Source organism: Muscardinus avellanarius (assembly GCF_963383645.1).
Source record: "Muscardinus avellanarius genome assembly, chromosome: 21".
Classification (NCBI taxonomy): Eukaryota; Metazoa; Chordata; class Mammalia; order Rodentia; family Gliridae; genus Muscardinus; species Muscardinus avellanarius.
This window is the reverse complement of record NC_137807.1, coordinates 17,485,366-17,502,513: the sequence shown is the minus strand read 5'-3', so window position 1 is coordinate 17,502,513 and position 17,148 is coordinate 17,485,366. Positions and strand designations below refer to the sequence as shown.

Below are 17,148 nucleotides of genomic sequence, written 5' to 3'. Positions count from 1 at the left end.
TAGCCTGGCACGAAGGGCTGTTGACGGGCTGAACGCGTCCCTGTAGCCAGTCGCCCTCCTAGTATAACTCTTTTCAGCCACAGTGACCTGTTTCCTGTCTTTCAGGTACTCCCCGTTGTGCCTTCTTGTTCCTCTGCATGTACTGTTCCTATCCCTCATTGTCTCAGCTGTAAACCTTGCTGGTCCAGCCGTCCAAACCTTCCGCAAAGCCTTCCTCAACGCCAGCAGAACCCAGTTGCCCTCACTTGCACCGCCACAGAAGTCGATGTCTACGTCTCTCCTCGTACTCACCTCGTTGTTATGTCCTGTTTGTCGCTTCCTCAGGGCCATGACTGGCCTTATATTTGAGAGATCATTCTGTGCCGTCTCACTCTGAATTCCTTCTTACTCTGAATTAGGCTATTTGCTTTTGCTTGGTAAGAACGAGCCAGGAGAATAGGTGGTTTGAGTAGAGATTGGTCAGCATAATCTTGCTGGGACTGTAATCATCCCTCCCTCACCCTCTTCCCTCCCTCTCACTCCCTCCCGGGATTGTATAGTATCTAATGTAATCTTCATATCCACATTGCTCAATATCTTACTTTGTTGCATTATTCTTGTTCGCAAATGTTTATTTATTTATTTTTATTTTTTTCCGGTCTGGAGATGGAACCCAGGGGCATTTGATTTCTGAGCTACAACCCCTGCCCTATTTTTTTTTTTTATTCTTTATTTTGAAACCAGGTCTCACTGAGTTGCAGAGGGCCTCACTAAGTAGCTGAGGCTATCCTCAAACAGCTATCCTCTGGTCTCAGCCTCCCAAATGCTGGGATGACAAGCGTGCGCCACCATGTCCGGCTAGTGTGTTTATTTTTAAGTAAGAAATTGAGTAATTTCTTTTTAACAGGTACTTGAAAGCTGAGATACCATGTTCAGTAGGATGATTTTTTTAAATTTTATATATTTTTTTTGTTGTATTCATACATCATAATGGGATAAAAATCTTGTGTAGACATACGTGCACACATCGCCCACTTAGCCCCTACCCAATCCCCACCCCATTCCCTCCTCCTCCCTTCTTCCCATTCTTGGCTTAGTGGTTGACATCTAATATTATAACAATTTATCCAAAATTAACAATGATAATCTCATATAACAGATTCATTTGTCTGATATCAAACTTTTGATCACTTAGAGATAACATTTCAACCTTTCTTTTTGCTTTCTTTCTTACCAGAGGATATTTTCTTCTTTTTTTTTAAGGTGAAACTATCATACATTTATTTATTTATATTTCAGGAAAAATCTCTCCTAACATGAAATATGAACTCTGAATACCCAAAACAGTCTCGAAAAAGAACAAAGCTAGAAGATGTACATTTTATGATTTCAAACCTTATAAAAGCTACAGTAATTGAAACAGTGTAGTACTGCTATAAACACAGATACATAAACCAGTGGAGTAAAATAAAAAGCCTAGAAGTAAATTCTTCCGTATATGGTCAAGTTATTTTTGACAAGGTCTCCAAGAACATTTGGTGAAGGAAATAATGATCCTTTCACCAAATATTGTTGAAAAATAATAATTACATGAAAAAGAATAAAATTGGACCCTTACCTAACACCATATACAAATATTAACTCAAAATAGATAAAAGACCTAAATGTAAATCTTAAGACTATAAACTTTTAGAAGAGAACCTGGGTCATAAAACTTCACAACATTGAAATTGGCAGTGATTTCTTGGATATGATTCCAAAACCACAGGCAACAAAAGAATAAACAAACTTCATAAAAATTAAAAATGTACATCTAAAGACAGTGTAAACAGAGTTAAAAGTTAGTGATAGAATGGTGTAAAATATTTCCAAATGCTATATCTGAAGGTATATTAATAATCCAAATAGAAATCCTAAAAATTAGCAATAATAAAAGCAAAAAATACAATTTAGAAATAGGTAAAAAACTAAAATAAATAATGAATCTCCAAGGATTTTAACCAATAAACACATGAATATATTCTTCTTTGCTTACTTGTCTGCTGGATGGAAAACCTTGTTTCTCTGGGTCTGGTGTGTGTTACCTATTTCTTCTTTGTAGTTAATCTCTTTGAGTATTTTCTCTAGCGCTGCTTTTGAAGACATAAATTCTTTCAGTTTCTGTTTGTCATGGAAGCTTCTTATTTCCCCATCTAATTTGATAGATAGTTGTGCTGGGTAGGAAATTTTTGGTTGGAAGTTGTTTTCTTTCAGAGTTTGGAATATGTTACTCCAAGCCCTTCTGGCTCTCATGATTTGGTTTGGGAATCTGGAGTGATTCTAATTGGTTTGCCTCTGAATGTCACTTGGCCTTTCGTTTTTGTTGCTTTAAGATTCTCTGCTTGGCTTCCACATTGGTCATTTAGACAATTATGTGGCGTGGGGAACCTCTTCTCTGATCCTGTCTAAAGGGAGTTCTATAAGTTTCCTGGACCTGTGTATCGATCTCTTGCTCTGTGTTTGGAAAATTTTCTGCTATTACTTCTTTGAAGAGATTATTGATCCCTTTGGTTTCACCTTCTTTCCCCTCCTCTATTCCGATTATTCTTAGGTTAGCTCCTTTAAAATGGGCCCATATTTCTTCAATGTCAGATTCCTGCTGTTGGATTTTTTTTTCTAAGTTATAAATTATGTGTTTGTTTTTGGAGTGATCATCTTCTAGGAGCAAGATTCTATTCTCCATGTGGTCTAATCGATTGTTTATACTTTAAATTGAGGCCTTTACCTCAATGAATGCTTCCTTTATTTCTTTTAGACTTTCTCTAAATTCTTTTTGAAGGTCCTGTATTATTTCTACAGTTATATTCCTGATTTGATCTTCTGGAGATCTCTGAATTTCTGTGTTACCAGGTTCTGATAATATGGGGTTGTGGGCATTCATTGCTCTAGTGTTGTTCCTCTTTCCCATGATTTCAGAAGTTTGTGCCTTCCCTGTATCACTACAACTTCACTTAGGGTGTTCTGTATCTCGAGTCTGTGGTAATCTCAGCTGCCACTACTCCTTTACTGGGTTGTATCGCAATGTCTCAGACCCAGGAAGTTAATCAAGGCTGCGCAAGACTGTGGGGGTGCCGGGCTGGGCGTGTTCCCATGGGGAGCTGTGACTAAGGTGTGGTATCTCTGTCACCTCTACTTCTTCACTGGGTTGGACTGCAAAATCTCAGATCCAGGGAGATTATCAAAGTCCCTGGGCATGCAGTACAGGGATTTCTCCTTTAGGGCCCACAATTTCACTCACGGTTATTGTGTGTGTTGATCAGGAGCTGTCGAGGGTGTGGTGAACTCGCTGCCGCTACTGGCAATATGGCGCCGCTGTCACGCCCTCGGCCTTGAGGCTGGCGCTGCTGGCAATATGGCGCCGCTGCCATACCCTCGGCTGTGAGACTGGCGTATTTCTTTTCTGGTTTTGAGCTCTGTTCTGAGTCCCTGGAAGGCGTGATGAGCTTGACCACTGGGAGGTTTAGACGTTCTTTCCGCTGAAAGAACTGCTGAATTACACCCGACTGATCCGCAGCTGCTCACTTCAGCTCCTTGTTTACATTTCCTCTCTGAGGCCTGGTGCTATGAGGGAAGATGGTGCCTGTGTGGCCCCACTGCTGCATTGCGGGCTTGATTTATGGTCTCTGGTTGTTCTTCTGGTCTTTTTTTTCTCTGTTCCTTGTGTTTACATTTTTTATTTCTCTGCTGATGGTGTTTTCTGGCTATGCAAAGTGCTGATTTTGTGGCAACAGAGGTCGAGTGTTAGCAGGACTCGTAAACGCTGCTTTTCTTGGTCGCCATCTTCCCAGTAGGATAATTTAAAGGATAGTTTACATATTTATTTTTGTGGTCCTGGGGATTGAACTCAGGGCTACACATGTGCCAGGCAAAGTCCTTTATTACTGAGCCACACCCCCAACCTCCATGCTTTACTTTCGTAAAGATTTATGAGAAGTCAAATCTTTGGGAGTGGGTACTGTTGATGGAGCCCAGAGAAACCTGCAGAGAGAGAGAGGGAGGGAGGGAGAGAGAGAGAAAGGGGTTAAGAGAGAGTGAGAGTGAGAGAGAGACTGAGACTGAGACTGAGACTGTGTGTGTGTCTGTGTGTATGTGTTTTGCTGGAGATTGAACCCAGGGGCATTCTACCTCTGAGTTACACCCCTACCCGATTTTTTTTTTTTTTTTTTTGGTGGTACTAGGGATGGAACCCAGGGGCCTTCTACCTCTGGGTTACACTCCCAGACCTATTTTATATTTTATTTGGAAACAAGGTCTCTTAAGCCAGCTAAGGCTGGCTTTGAACCTGTGCAGTCCTCTTGTCTCACCCTCCCAAATGCTGGGATTACAAGTGAGCACCACCATGCTTGGCTTGGTTTTTTTTTTTTTTTTTTTTTTTTGTGGTACTGGGAAAGGAACCCTTCTACCTCCAGGATACTACACTCCCAGACCTATTTTTATACTTTTTTATTGGGAAACAGGGTCTGTTAAGCCATGCGGCTGGCTTCGAACCTGCGCGATCCTCCTGTCTCCACCTCCCAAGCGCGGGGATTACAAGCGTGTGCCACCACGCCCGGCCGGCTTGTATTTTTTTTAAAGGAACCTTTAGTAGCTGCTCAGATTGGTTGCAGAGTTATCCAAAATAATGGAGTTTTTTTTTTTTAAATAAATTGGGATTTCCTGTGGCAGCTTCATGTTTTTCCTTGAATTGCTTAAGCAGCACCTCATATTTTGAATTATTTTATATTTTCTTACTTTCCTTCCTATATGTTCCTCTAATCTCCCTTAACCTTCACATCCATGTTTTTACCTCATCTTGTTATTTTATTCCAAAATACCTGTCAGCTCCAGTGTTCTGCTTCTGCCTCTCCTTCTTCTGTTTAAATCAAAGCTCCATCCTTTCCCTATAATTGTCTCCAAATTGTCATCTTCATACTCTCTCTCCTCTAATCCATTCACCACACAGCAACAGAGCTTCATCAGATCAGATTATCACTGCGGTTTAAAACCTGTCAATAGTGCCCTGTGGTGCTTGGAATATAATCTTTACCTTTTACTTTTTATGTGGTCTTTCCTTACACATTTCTCCAGTTTCAACTTTGCTGCTTTTCTCTCTAATTCAGTCCATTTTAAACTATGATAATTTCCTCCTCTTCATTCTTCAGATTTGTGCAGGTTTTCTGCATCTGAGACAGTCGTTGTGTCAGAGAGGCCTTTTCTGACCACCTGTGTGAAGCAGGCCTGTCGCATCCTCTGGCCCAGCCTCTTCCTCAGCATCCGACTTGTTTCCTTCATCACATTTAGCACAGTTTGTAATTGCCGTCTTTTCCTGTCTTGCACACTGGAATGTGAACCCTAAACAGTACAGTATCACCCTGGCGTCGTAGTCCCGAGGACATTTTGGCTGGCTGAAATGCAGTACACTTTTTGTTTTTTGCGTGTCTGGGGATGAAACCCAGGAGCATTCTACCTCTGAGCTACATCCCCAGCCCTAATTTTTTTTTTAATTCTTTATTTTGAAACAGGGTCTCACTGAGTTGGAAAGGGCCTTGCTAAGTAACTGAGGCTGTCCGCGAACTGCAGTCCTCCTCTCTCAGCCTTCTGAATGCTGGGATTATAAGAGTGTGCCACCATGCCTGGCCAGTACACTGTTTTTAGTGTATTGAGTATAGATGTAGAAGGCATCATTTCTGGGTGGTGACAGTTTAAATAAATATAAACTTTTAATCTCAAGTGGTAAATCTTTGTGGTATTTCTGTACTCATTAAAAAAATTAAACTTGGGCCGGGCGTGGTGGCGCATGCTTGTAATCCCCGCGCTTGGGAGGCAGAGACAGGAGGATCGAACAGGTTTGAAGCCAGCCGCGCAAGCTGGCTTAGGAGACCCTGTTTCCAAATAAAAATGTAAAAATAGGTCTGGGAGTATAGCCCAGAGGTAGAAGGGCTCCCAGGAACCCCAGTACCACCAAAAAATAAAAATAAAAAAAAATAAACTTGGGAAGATAGCCTATGTATATATAATATGACTGCTGATGAAGAGTTAACTTTGTGATTGGAATTTGATTTGTGATTGATTGTCACTGCAGATGAATACATTTCAATTGGGACATCTAATTCTGAGCCTGTGTTTTCTCTGAAGGAAAAAAAAAAAACTTTTAAGAAACACTAAATTCACCTGGCAGAATGGTGCATGCTTGTAATCCAAGCTACTCAAGAGACTCATAGTAGGATTGCAATTTTGAAACCAGCCTGGGCAACTTAGACCTTGTCTCAAACAAAGAAAGGGCTGGCAGTGTTTCTAGCTCAGTGGCAAAGCGCTCAGTGCGCGCGCCCCCTGGATTGAATCCTAGTGCCCCACAGACTCAGAAAGACACTGAATGCATAGCAATATGTTTATTGTATGAACTCTGGTTTTATAGTGGTTAAAATCTTTGATGCTCTAAATTAGTTCTCCCGAGCCGGGCGTGGTGGCACACACGTGTAATCCCAGCACTTGGGAGGCTGAGACAGGAGGATCGCACAGGTTCGAAACCAGCCTCAGCTACTTAGGCTCTCAGCAACTTAGTGAGACCCTGTTTCCAAATAAAGTATAAAATAGGTCTGGGAATGTAGCTCAGAGGTAGAAAGCCCCTGGGTTCTACCCTCAGTAACACACACACACACACACACACACACACACACACACACACACAATTAGTTCTCCCATAAGTGGTCTTAAATATATATTTAAAATTGACACATAATTGTACATATTTATGGTATACAGTGTGATTGATACATCACAGGCGCGCGCGTGTGTATATGTTAGTGTGTGTGTTGGTACTGGAGATTGAACTTGGGGGCATTCTACCTTCAAGCTACACTCCCAGCCCTATTTTTTATTTCTTATTTTGAAAGAGGGATTCACTAAGTTGCAGAGGGCCTCACAAGTTGCTAAGGCTGGCTGCCAACCTGTGACCCTCCTGTCTCAGCCGCCCAAGTCCTGGGATTACAGATCATGCCACGATGCCTACCTGTGATACTGCAATACAATGTGTAATGATCAGATCAGAGTAATTGGCATCTGTCACTTCGTACATTAATCATTTTTTGTGTTGGGAATATTCAGAATCCTCTATTAGCTAACTTGAGATGAATTGTTAGTCATAATTACTGTATTGTGCTGTAGAGCATTGGGAGTTATTTCTCTTATCCAGCTGCCTCTCTACACCTGTTAGTCGTCCTCTCTACTTTCCCTCCATTCGTGCACCCTTCTGTGCTCTGGTAACTACTATTTTATTCTCCACTTCTTGGATATCTACTTGATAGCATCCACAAAAATGAGAATATGTATTATTTATGACTTACTGCACTTAACATTATGTACTCCGGTTCCATCAGGAGTATACAAATAAAAATTTTCATTATTTTTTATGGCTGAATAATATCCTCATGTGTATATGAACCATTTTCTTTATTCATCGGTCAATCCATAGGTTGATCACATATACGGGTATTGTGAATAGGAATGCAGTAGACAGGTGAGTGTGGGTGAGTCTTCAGCATAATTTCATTTCCTGTAGACATATGTCCCAGAGTGGATTACTAGATTGTATTAGGGGATCTTGAAGTAGAAGAATTGCAGTAGCAGGAAGAAAAACCTTATGTGAAATTTTATCCACTCACAGTCAATCTTATTTTATAGGTATTCTTCTTTGTGGGGGGAGTTTTGTTTTTGTGGAATTGAACGTGGAGCATTGTACCTCTTAGCTAACCTTCCCGCCCCCCCCCCTTTTTTTAATGGTCTCTTGCAAAGGACTGGCAAGCTACTGGTCTTGAACCTTCGATCCTCATGTCTCTGCCTCCCAAGTACTGGGATTGCAGGAATGGACCCCTACGCCCAGCTTTTCCTTCCTTTTATTGCTGAATAATATTCTTTTCTCTTCTGTACAAACCTTTTTCTTAGCCACTCATCACTTGATGCACATTGGGCTGTTTTTGCTCTGGCTACTGTGACTAGCGCTGTAGGAATACTAGCGCACACAGGTGTGCTCAGACGTGCATTTCCCTTGCTGCTGGCTACGCGCCCAGGAGTGGAATGGATGGAATGTGTGTGACTCTTAACTTTTTTTAATTTATTTTTTAGTTTTGGTGGTGCTGGGGAGTGAACTCAGGTGCATTCTGCCTCTGAGCTATGTCTCTCCCAAGTACTGGATTACAGACTTGTACGTCCACTTTCACCTCTGTGTAACTTTCTCAGGAAGTGCCTGCTGTCTCCGTGGAGGTTGCACTATTTTACGTTCCCATCAGCAGTGTGGTGAGGGTTTCAGTTAAGGTTTTGGTGTGTCTTTGTTATTGGAGTTACATTTTGAGTTAGATAAGTTTTGCAAAATAGATCAAATTTCTCTTAAACTGTTTAAGTGGCAGCGGTTGGGATTGGATGTAGTTTCTTGGTAGAGCACTCGGCTGCTGTTTGCGACGGCCTGGGGTCAGTTCCAGAACTGCAGAACCAGAAAACAAACCCTGCAGTTCGAATGCGTGTGTGGTGCTGTCGCTAGAAATGTCACTCTAAAACAAATACCTTTTGCATAACATGAGCACAATTTTTAGGGGAAAATAAAAACAATTTAGTAGGCGTTTCTCTTTAACAAGACTTCTAGTATGTTCATGCCTTTATATATATATTTTTTGTGTGGTACTAGGGGTGGAACCCAGGGGCTTTCTACCTCCAGGCTACACTCCCAGACCTATTATATATATATATATAATACACACACACACACACACACACACACACACACACACACACACCCTGTGCGATCCTCCTGTCTCAGCCTCCCGAGTGCAGGGATTACCAGTGTGCGCCACCGCGCCCGGCTTCCGTCCATGCCTTTAGAAGTGACTTCTTTGGCTTTCTTTGTTCCCCATGCCTGCATGTGTGTGTGTTTTGTTGCACGGGGGATTGGACCCAGGGGCATTCTACCTCTGAGCTCCACCCTTGGTCCTGTTTTACTTTTTATTTTGAAATGGTCTCACCAAGCTATGCACTGGCCTCTGACCTGTGATCTCTTGTCTCTGCTTTGTAGGTCCCGGGCTTAGAGGTTTGAGCCGTAGCACTTGGCTCCTCTTCATCTTAATAAATTCCAACCGGTGCCTTCCTATTACACTCTTACTTCCTGTTACTTGTTAGCCCTGCTTTATTTTACTTACAACACCAACTAGGTGGCATTAGATACCTGTGTTTCTCTTGAGGAAGACAGTTCCGTGACTTTTCACTCACAACTGTCTTTTCAGAGTCCACAGAGTGCCTGAAATCGAGTCGGTGTCGAGTAAATATTTGCCGGAGTGAATGAACAAGCGAAATGAGATTGCAAAGATTTGGTTTGGCTTTGAAGGAGTGGTAAGCATGATGACTGTGACTTGGTCCACTGCAGAACCTCCTGAACAAGCCAGCCTCTGGACAATGCACTGTCCCCAGTCCCTGTCCTTGGTTTTCTCAGCCCCTCTTCACACTTGCCTGAGTTGTGCCTTTAGTGCCACCCACACACTAATGCTTCTCGTCTTTTATCAGTCTTCCACTTGGCATATTCAGCTCGATAGCTAATGCAGTGGGTCTAAAACAGGGTTTCTGATTCCCTGTTTCCTTCTCTCCTATCTCTGCTTGGGGTGAGAAATTCATTTCCCTTCCTGTCCTGTCTTGTCCTGTACTGGGGATGGAATCCAGGGGCATTCTACCTCTCAGCTACACTCCCAGCCCTTTATATTTTGAAAGAGAACCTTGATAAATTGCTGAGGGTCTGAGTTGGTGAGGCTGGCCTCCAGCCTGAGGTCTTCCTGCCTCAGCCTCTCAAGTCCTGGGATTACGGGTTTCTTTATGGATGTTCCTCATCAGTAAATAGAAAATTGTTGCTTCCTGTTGCTAGGGTAATATTGAATTCTCTGATATTGAATTCATCCACTTAAATTTTATAGATTATACTTTGCGAGTCTCTCCTGAGTCTGGCAGCATCCCACCAGTTCAGTCCCACCATTTACTACCTCGTCAGCACTCTTTGGCAGGAGGTTCGCAGTAGCTACGAGCTGGTCTCCCGGCTGCTTTTTTGTTTACCTGCAACATTCTAGACTGCTTTCCACCCGGCAGCCAGAGTGGGCCTTAACGTTGGTCCTCTGATGCTTCCCTTGTGCTGGCAGCCCCCGGCGGCCCTCGGGATCTGGGCTGCGGCTTTCCTCGGCGCTGCTCTCATCAGAGCTCAGGCTCAAGAGTGAAGCCCAGGGTTCCTGGAAGCGCTCTCACTGCGCTCCAGCAGGCCATAATGCTGGGGCTGCACGAGACTCGTCTACTCAGCCTGTCTTTGCATTTCTAGTTGCACAGTCTTCCCTTTCCTCTTTTTATGTCCTTAACGTCAGGTAAAGGTATCAGCACAGTTTTTAAGTTTTCAGGGGAGTATAGAATATTGGGGGTAATAAGACAGTATGTTCATATTTTGCTTCCTTGAGTCAGTTTGCTTCCTAAAGACAGGTAACTCATTATGTAAGGCAACCACATAAACATTTCAAAATGCCAAGAATACTCTTTTTGCATTTGCAGGTTGCCTTTAATTCTCTTATTTTCATCCAGGGTTTTAACTTCTTTTATTACTGTCAACATAGGAATATTAGTATTCACTCTGGTTTTCTTTTTCTTTTCTTTTTTTCTGGAAGAACTCAGTTAAAATCAAGAGAACTTTTCAGAGGCACTATCTAGTTTGGAATTGATTAGTTGAGAATTGGCTGGGCGATATTTAGCATTTTTCCAGCTAATACTATTCAGTTTTTAGGTCTGTTTATATGCAGTTCCTTTAATTTTGCTGTGCCAATTAGGTTGGAAATCTATTGCCAACTTTTCCCTTTTCTCTATTTCTCTAAAAGATATCAGCATAAGAGAAAGAAGAGCCTTGTCGCACACTGAAGAAGGGACGGGGATTTCTCCTCCTGATCTGGGCCTCCTGTCATGGTAAGTACAGGGAAATAAGAAAATTGGAGTTGAACTCGATCCTCACAACTCAAGTAAATATTAATAAACCTATAGTTACTCGTTTCTGTTGTAAGAGGTCATGTTAGTTTTCCTTAGAGCTCTTTCTTTCCTTATTTGCTTAGCAGTGATAGTGTTCCTGTGTACAGAGAAGTTTCGTTTGTCAACTTGAATCCTGTGAGCTGGGCATGGATTTTAAGTCGTCTCGTAAATGGAACCAGGACTAAACATGCGGTTCTTGGACTCCAGATTTTTCTTTTTCTTTTTCTTCTTTTTTTTTTTTTTTTTGGTGGTACTGGGGGTGGAACCCAGAGGCTTTCTACCTCCGGGCTATGCTCCCAGAACTTTTTTATATTTTATTTGGAAACAGGGTCTCACTAAGTTGCTGAGAGCCTCACTCAGTAGCTGAGGCTGGCTTCGAACCCGTGCGATCCTCCTGTCTCAGCCTCCCAAGCGCGGGGATTACAAGTGTACGCCACCACGCCCGACTGGACTCCAGATTTTTCATTCCTTTTCTAGTAATTGGGTAGAATGTGTAGCTCACTGGGCCCAAGTTCAGTCTCTAGCATCACAGGGAAAAAAATTGTTCTAAGAAGTAGGATGTAGTGAAAATGATTTTCATCCATTTATTTATTTATTTATTTAGGAACTGGGGTTCCTGGAAGCCCTTCTACCTCCAGGCTACACTCCCAGACCTATTTTTACATTTTTATTTGGAAACAGAGTCTCCTAAGCCAGTGCACGCGGCTGGCTTTGAACCTGCGCGATCCTCCTGTCTCTGCCTCCCAAGCGCGGGGATTACAAGCGTGCACCACCACAACTGGCCTATTTATTTTTTATTTGACCAAATTGTGTATAGTTATTGTGTACAGCATGTTTTGAGATGTGTATATATTGTAGAATGGCCAAATTAAGCTAGTTAACATATGCATGATTTCACATTAGCACACATTTTTAAAAATGAATTTACCTTTTTGGATAGAATAATTAACTGCCTTTCCTGTTATGTGTTTAGAATAGCATTTTGATCCCCCTGCTTGAATCTTTGACAAAAAAGAACATATAGTGGATTTGTTGGTGACTTCTAGTCCATTTAGGGCCCCTTATAGACAGAGAAAATGGACAGCAAGCCAACTACATTCTCAGCTGAGGACATGTAAACAGTACTTAAAAGAGAGTTGACTTTGTTGTTGTTGTTGGTTTTTTTGTTTGTTTGTTTGTTTTTGGTGTGTGTGTGTATGTGGTACTGGGGGTGGAACCCAGGGGCCTTCTACCTCCAGGCTACACTCCCAGACCTATTTTCTATTTTATTTGGAAACAGGGTCTCGCTAAGTTGCTGAGAGTCTCACTGGGTAGCTGAGGCTGGCTTCGAACCTGCGCAGTCCTCCCGTCTCAGCCTCCCAAACGTGGGGATAAGAGAGTTGATTCTTAAGGCTTAAAAGAAAAATGATTCTCTGTAATATTGTCCTGTTTCTAGCTTGGGATGTTTCCTAGATCCAAGCTGTTTCATGCTGGTGCACAAAGGGAGAATTGAAAAGACCATGTTAATTTCAAGCTTCATTAGGGACATGTATCAAAAATGCTCTTCAAAATTAAAAGCAAAGTAAAACAACTAAAAAGCTAGTTGTGCAGAAATGTCATATGAAAAAGAGAAAGGCAACTGCTTTCTTTTAGAGGCAGGTCAGTTTTTTCTTTGTGGGCATCAAAAACTGATTTATTCTGTAACCAAAAATTGATGAACTTTTTACTATTATATCTCCAAACTCTATTTTGGTTTCCCCAGAGTCTTCTGCTGAATTGAGAAAGTGCTGGCCTAGTGTCTAGAGGGTGCGTGTGCCATGCTGGTGGTAGTGACCGGCGGGCTTCGAGCGTGGCTTTGTTCTGCACTGAGGGCTTGTCCCTTATCAGATGCCCATAGTTAGCAACAAGGCACGGCCCTCTTCGTGCTGCGAGGCGCTCTGGTGCCTCCTTCGTGAGTTCCCAGGCCTTGTGCTGCAGACATGATCTGGAGACCCTCCGTGTAGAAGCTGGGGACAATATAGCCACATATCTTGTATTTTTTGCCCTCATTAAGCAGCATTACAACAACTTTATAAAAATTCTCATTTGCATTTCTACCACTGGCACTTACGGTTGCATGTATTCCTTTCTAGCTAACTTGTGTCATGTGTATGTTTTAAATAGAATAACAAAATGAAGTTTGTTTTATCTCACTAAATGACTTAAATGGTTTTTCTGTTTTTAATGCAATGTCTGTACTAATTTGAGAGTATCATCCTCTCCTCCCTCTTCCACTTTTTTGGGGGGAGGTACTGGGATGAAACCCGGGTCATTCTACCTCTGAGCTACCCCCAGTCCTATTTTTTATTCTTTATTTTGAAACAGGGCCTTGCTATATAGCTGAGGCTGTCCTCGAAGCTGTGATCCTCCTGTCTCAGCCTCCCAAGTATTGGGATTACAAGTGTGCACCACCATGCCTGGCCCTTTTCTACTCTTAAATGATAGTAAAGCCTATCTTCAAGAGGTTAGGCATTAGGAGAATGTTTTCATATTACTGTGGAAGACCTCAGGCCTGCAAGGAGGAAGACTGTAGTGAGCGCTCATCCACTTATCGTTCAGCTGCAGTAGCCATCAGTTACTGTTCCATCTGACCCCACTCCCTACTTCTTACCTGTGTAGATTATTTTGAGAGAAATTCCAAGCGTCCTATCAAGGGAATTTTTTAATTTTGTTTTGGAGCTGGGGATTGAAACCAGGGGCATTCTGCTTCTGAGCTACACCCTCAACCTTTTTAAGTTTTTATTTGGAAACAAGTTTTGCTAAGTTACTGAGGCTGGCTGTGAACCTGTGATCCTTCTGTCACAGCCTCCTAAGTGCTAGGATTACAGGCATGTACCACGATACCTGGTTTAACAGAAGTGTTTTTTTTGTTTGTTTGTTTTGTTTTTTTTGGGTGGTACTGGGGTTTCTGGAAGCCCTTCTACCTCCGGGCTACACTCCCAGATCTATTTTATATCTTTTATTTGGAAACAGGGTCTCTTAAACCAGCGAGGCTGGCTCCAAACCAGCGCCATCCTCCTGTCTCCGCCTTCCAAGCGCTGGGATTACAAGTGTGCGCCACCACGCCCAGCTAACAGAAGTGCATTTTTGATGACCCGTCTTGAATGAAGCTGGGTGTGGTGGTGCACATCTGTAATCCCAGGCTGAGACGCTCAGCAACTTAAAACCTGTTTTAAAATAAAAAATAAGCCAGGCGTGGTGGCACATGCTTGTAATCCCAGCATTTGGGAGACTGAGACCAGAAGATCGCACTTTGCTGACAGCCTTAGCTACTTAGTGAGGCCCTCCACAGCTTAGTGAGACTCTATTTCAAAATAAAGAATAAAAAATAGGACGGGGGGTGTAACTCGGAGATTGAATGCCCCTGGGTTCCATCTCCAGACCCACATAATAATAATAATAATAATAATAATAATAATAATAATAATAATAATAATAAAAGGGCTGGGGAGTAGCTTAGAGGTAGAATTTCCTAGGTCAATTCCTAGTCCCTGCCCCCCAATATTTAATAGTAAATGGAACTGACAAGATTGGCAGTTACTTTCATATTTACATTTTTTCTGAACATGAACACTCGATATAAATTTATAGGACAGCAGTCTCTTCTCTCTGTGTACTTTAGTTACTTCCAATCTTAATTTCCCTGCAAGAGCCAGGTGTGGCGCATGCCTGTAATCCCCGCACTTGGGAGGCAGAGACAGGAGGATCGCGCAGGTTCGAAGCCAGCCATGTGCACTGGCTTAGGAGACCCTGTTTCCAAATAAAATGTAAAAAGAGGTCTGGGAGTGTAGCCCGGAGGTAGAAGGGCTTCCAGGAACCCCAGTACCACAAAAAAAAAAAAAAAAAAAAAAAAATTCCCTGCAAGCAATATACTTAACTCCCTTGCCCCCCACCCCTTGTCCTGGAGATGGAACCCAGGGGCATTCTACCTCTGAGCTGCACCTCCAGCCCTATTTTTTATTTATTTATTTATTTTTTTCCCCTGGTGGTACTGGGGTTCTTGGAAGCCCTTCTACCTCTGGGCTAGTGGGCTACACTCCCAGACCTATTTTTTTTATATTCTTAATTTGGAAACAGGGTCTCTTAAGCCAGCGCGGCTGGCTTCGAACCTGCGCAATCCTCCTGTCTCCGCCTCCCAAGCCTGGCAAGATACTCTTATCTGCCTAGTTTAGCCAATAACGTAGCCTGGAACTGTGGCTGATGCATCCTTTCAGAGCTGGGTAGAGACTAAAATCTCCAGAGTCCTCCTGCCTAATGCTTTAGTAACAGGAAATCCACGGTGTGGAGCACATTCTCTAGTACTAGAGATCACTGCTTAGAGTCCTCAAGAAATTGTTCCCAACCTCTTATTAGATCACCACTTTTTAATTTGTTCTGTCTCCTCCCAGTTCCCCATCCTATCAACTGTGTCAAGTTGGGCTTCCTTTTTATTATTTTATTTTATTTATTTACTTTTTGCAGTACCGGGGATATAATCCAGGGTCATTCTACCTCCAAGCCATACTCCCAGCCCTATTTTTTTTTTTAATTCCTTATTTTGAAACAGAACCTCACTACACTGTGGAGGGCCTCACTAACTAGCTGAGGCTGGCCTTGAACCTGTGATCCTCCTGTCTCAGCCTCCCAAGTACTGGGATTTCAAATCTGTGCCACCACGTCCAGCTTTGGCTTCCTTTTTTATTTATTTTTTACTTTTTAATTCTTTTTTTTTTTTTTGGTGTGTGAGTCTGGGGATTGGAACCCAGGGGCATTCGACCTCCGAGCTACATCCCCTCCCCTATTTTTTATTCTTTATTTTGAAACTGGGTCTCACAGAATTGCAGAGGGCCTCACTAAGTAGCTGAGGCTGTCCGCGAACCACGATCCTCCAGTCTCAACCTCCCAAATGCTGGGATGACAAGTGTGCGCCACCACGCCCGGCTTGGCTTCCTTTTTTAACATATAAAACTTAACAGAAACTGGAATAGATTTAAACAGTTAATTCAACTGGATTATTTATTTACTTGTTTATTTTGCAGTACTAGGGATGGAACCCAGGGGCATCCTACCTCCAAGCTACATCCTCCGTCCTATTTTTTAGTTTTTATATTTTTTGAAACAGGTGTCACTGAATTGCGAGGGACCTCACTAAGTAGCTGAGGCTGTCCGAAAACTGCGATCCTCTAGTCTCTGCCTCCCCAGTGCCGGGATTACAAGCTGCGCCACCATGCCCACCCTTAAAGTGGAAAATTCTAACTATTCAGTGAAGTAGTTTTTGAATCAGCCTTTTAAAAGTCTGTGGATTTGTTCCTCTTGTTAATTAAACTTTTGGGATTAAATGCATTTTTGTGTATAAGGGATTTTTTTCCTGAAGCCTCAGAGGTAACATGAGCCGAGACGATAGCTTTTAAAAAGAGCAGCTATTTGATTTGGCTGAAGGTAAATACTGGATGTTCTTGCTTTGCTGAACCTCTTCTCAGTTCTCTTGCATTGAACACCATTCATTCCATTTTCGGTTTTCAGTCGCTGCCTTGATCATTACATGCACTGATGGTGGCTAGCACCCAGCCGACTGCTGCAAGAATGGCGCTCGCTCTCGCTCCTGCTTTCTCTCCTTCCTTCCCTTCCCTTTCGTCCTCCCTCCCTCCCCTTCCTCTCTTTTCCTGTCTTCCCTCTTCTACCTGAGAACTACTCCCCTAGCCCTTCACACACACACACACACACACACACACACAATTTATTTATTTATTTTTTGCAGTACTGTGGATGGAACCCAGGGGCATTTTACCTCCAAGCTACACACCCAGCCCTATTTTTTATTCTTTATTTCAAAACAGTCTCGCTGATTTGCAAAGGGCCTAAGTAGCTAAGCCTGTCCTCGAACTGTGATCCTCGTTTCTCAGCCTCCCAAATGCTGGGATTATAAGCTTGTGCCACTGTGCCCAGCTTTCTGTATCTTGAAGCAGGGTCTCAATAAAATGCTGAGGCAGCTACATTGTGGAGGCCAGCCTCCAAACTGCAGTCCTCCCGTCTCAGCCCCCTAAGCACTGAGATTATAGGTGTGTGCCACTGCAACTGGCTTCCTCTCTTCTTAAAAGCCTGCTGCTTTATTTCCATTCTGAGCTG

The 17,148-nt window shown here is 42.7% G+C and overlaps 1 protein-coding gene across 1 annotated transcript in view; it reads left to right on the top strand.

Annotated features, from left to right (window-relative positions):
- Nucleotides 1-907: 907 nt before the first annotated feature.
- The window catches only part of MTMR3 (myotubularin related protein 3), a gene marked incomplete at both ends in the record, with an annotated part of 70,587 nt that continues 54,346 nt past the window's right edge, over nt 908-17,148 (top strand). The window contains 6 exons of the mRNA XM_080717790.1: nt 908-914; nt 5,160-5,302; nt 8,233-8,289; nt 9,896-10,041; nt 10,164-10,379; nt 11,109-11,190. Coding sequence (XP_080573916.1) covers nt 908-914; nt 5,160-5,302; nt 8,233-8,289; nt 9,896-10,041; nt 10,164-10,379; nt 11,109-11,190 — 651 coding nt within the window. The remainder of the gene's footprint in view (nt 915-5,159; nt 5,303-8,232; nt 8,290-9,895; nt 10,042-10,163; nt 10,380-11,108; nt 11,191-17,148) is intronic.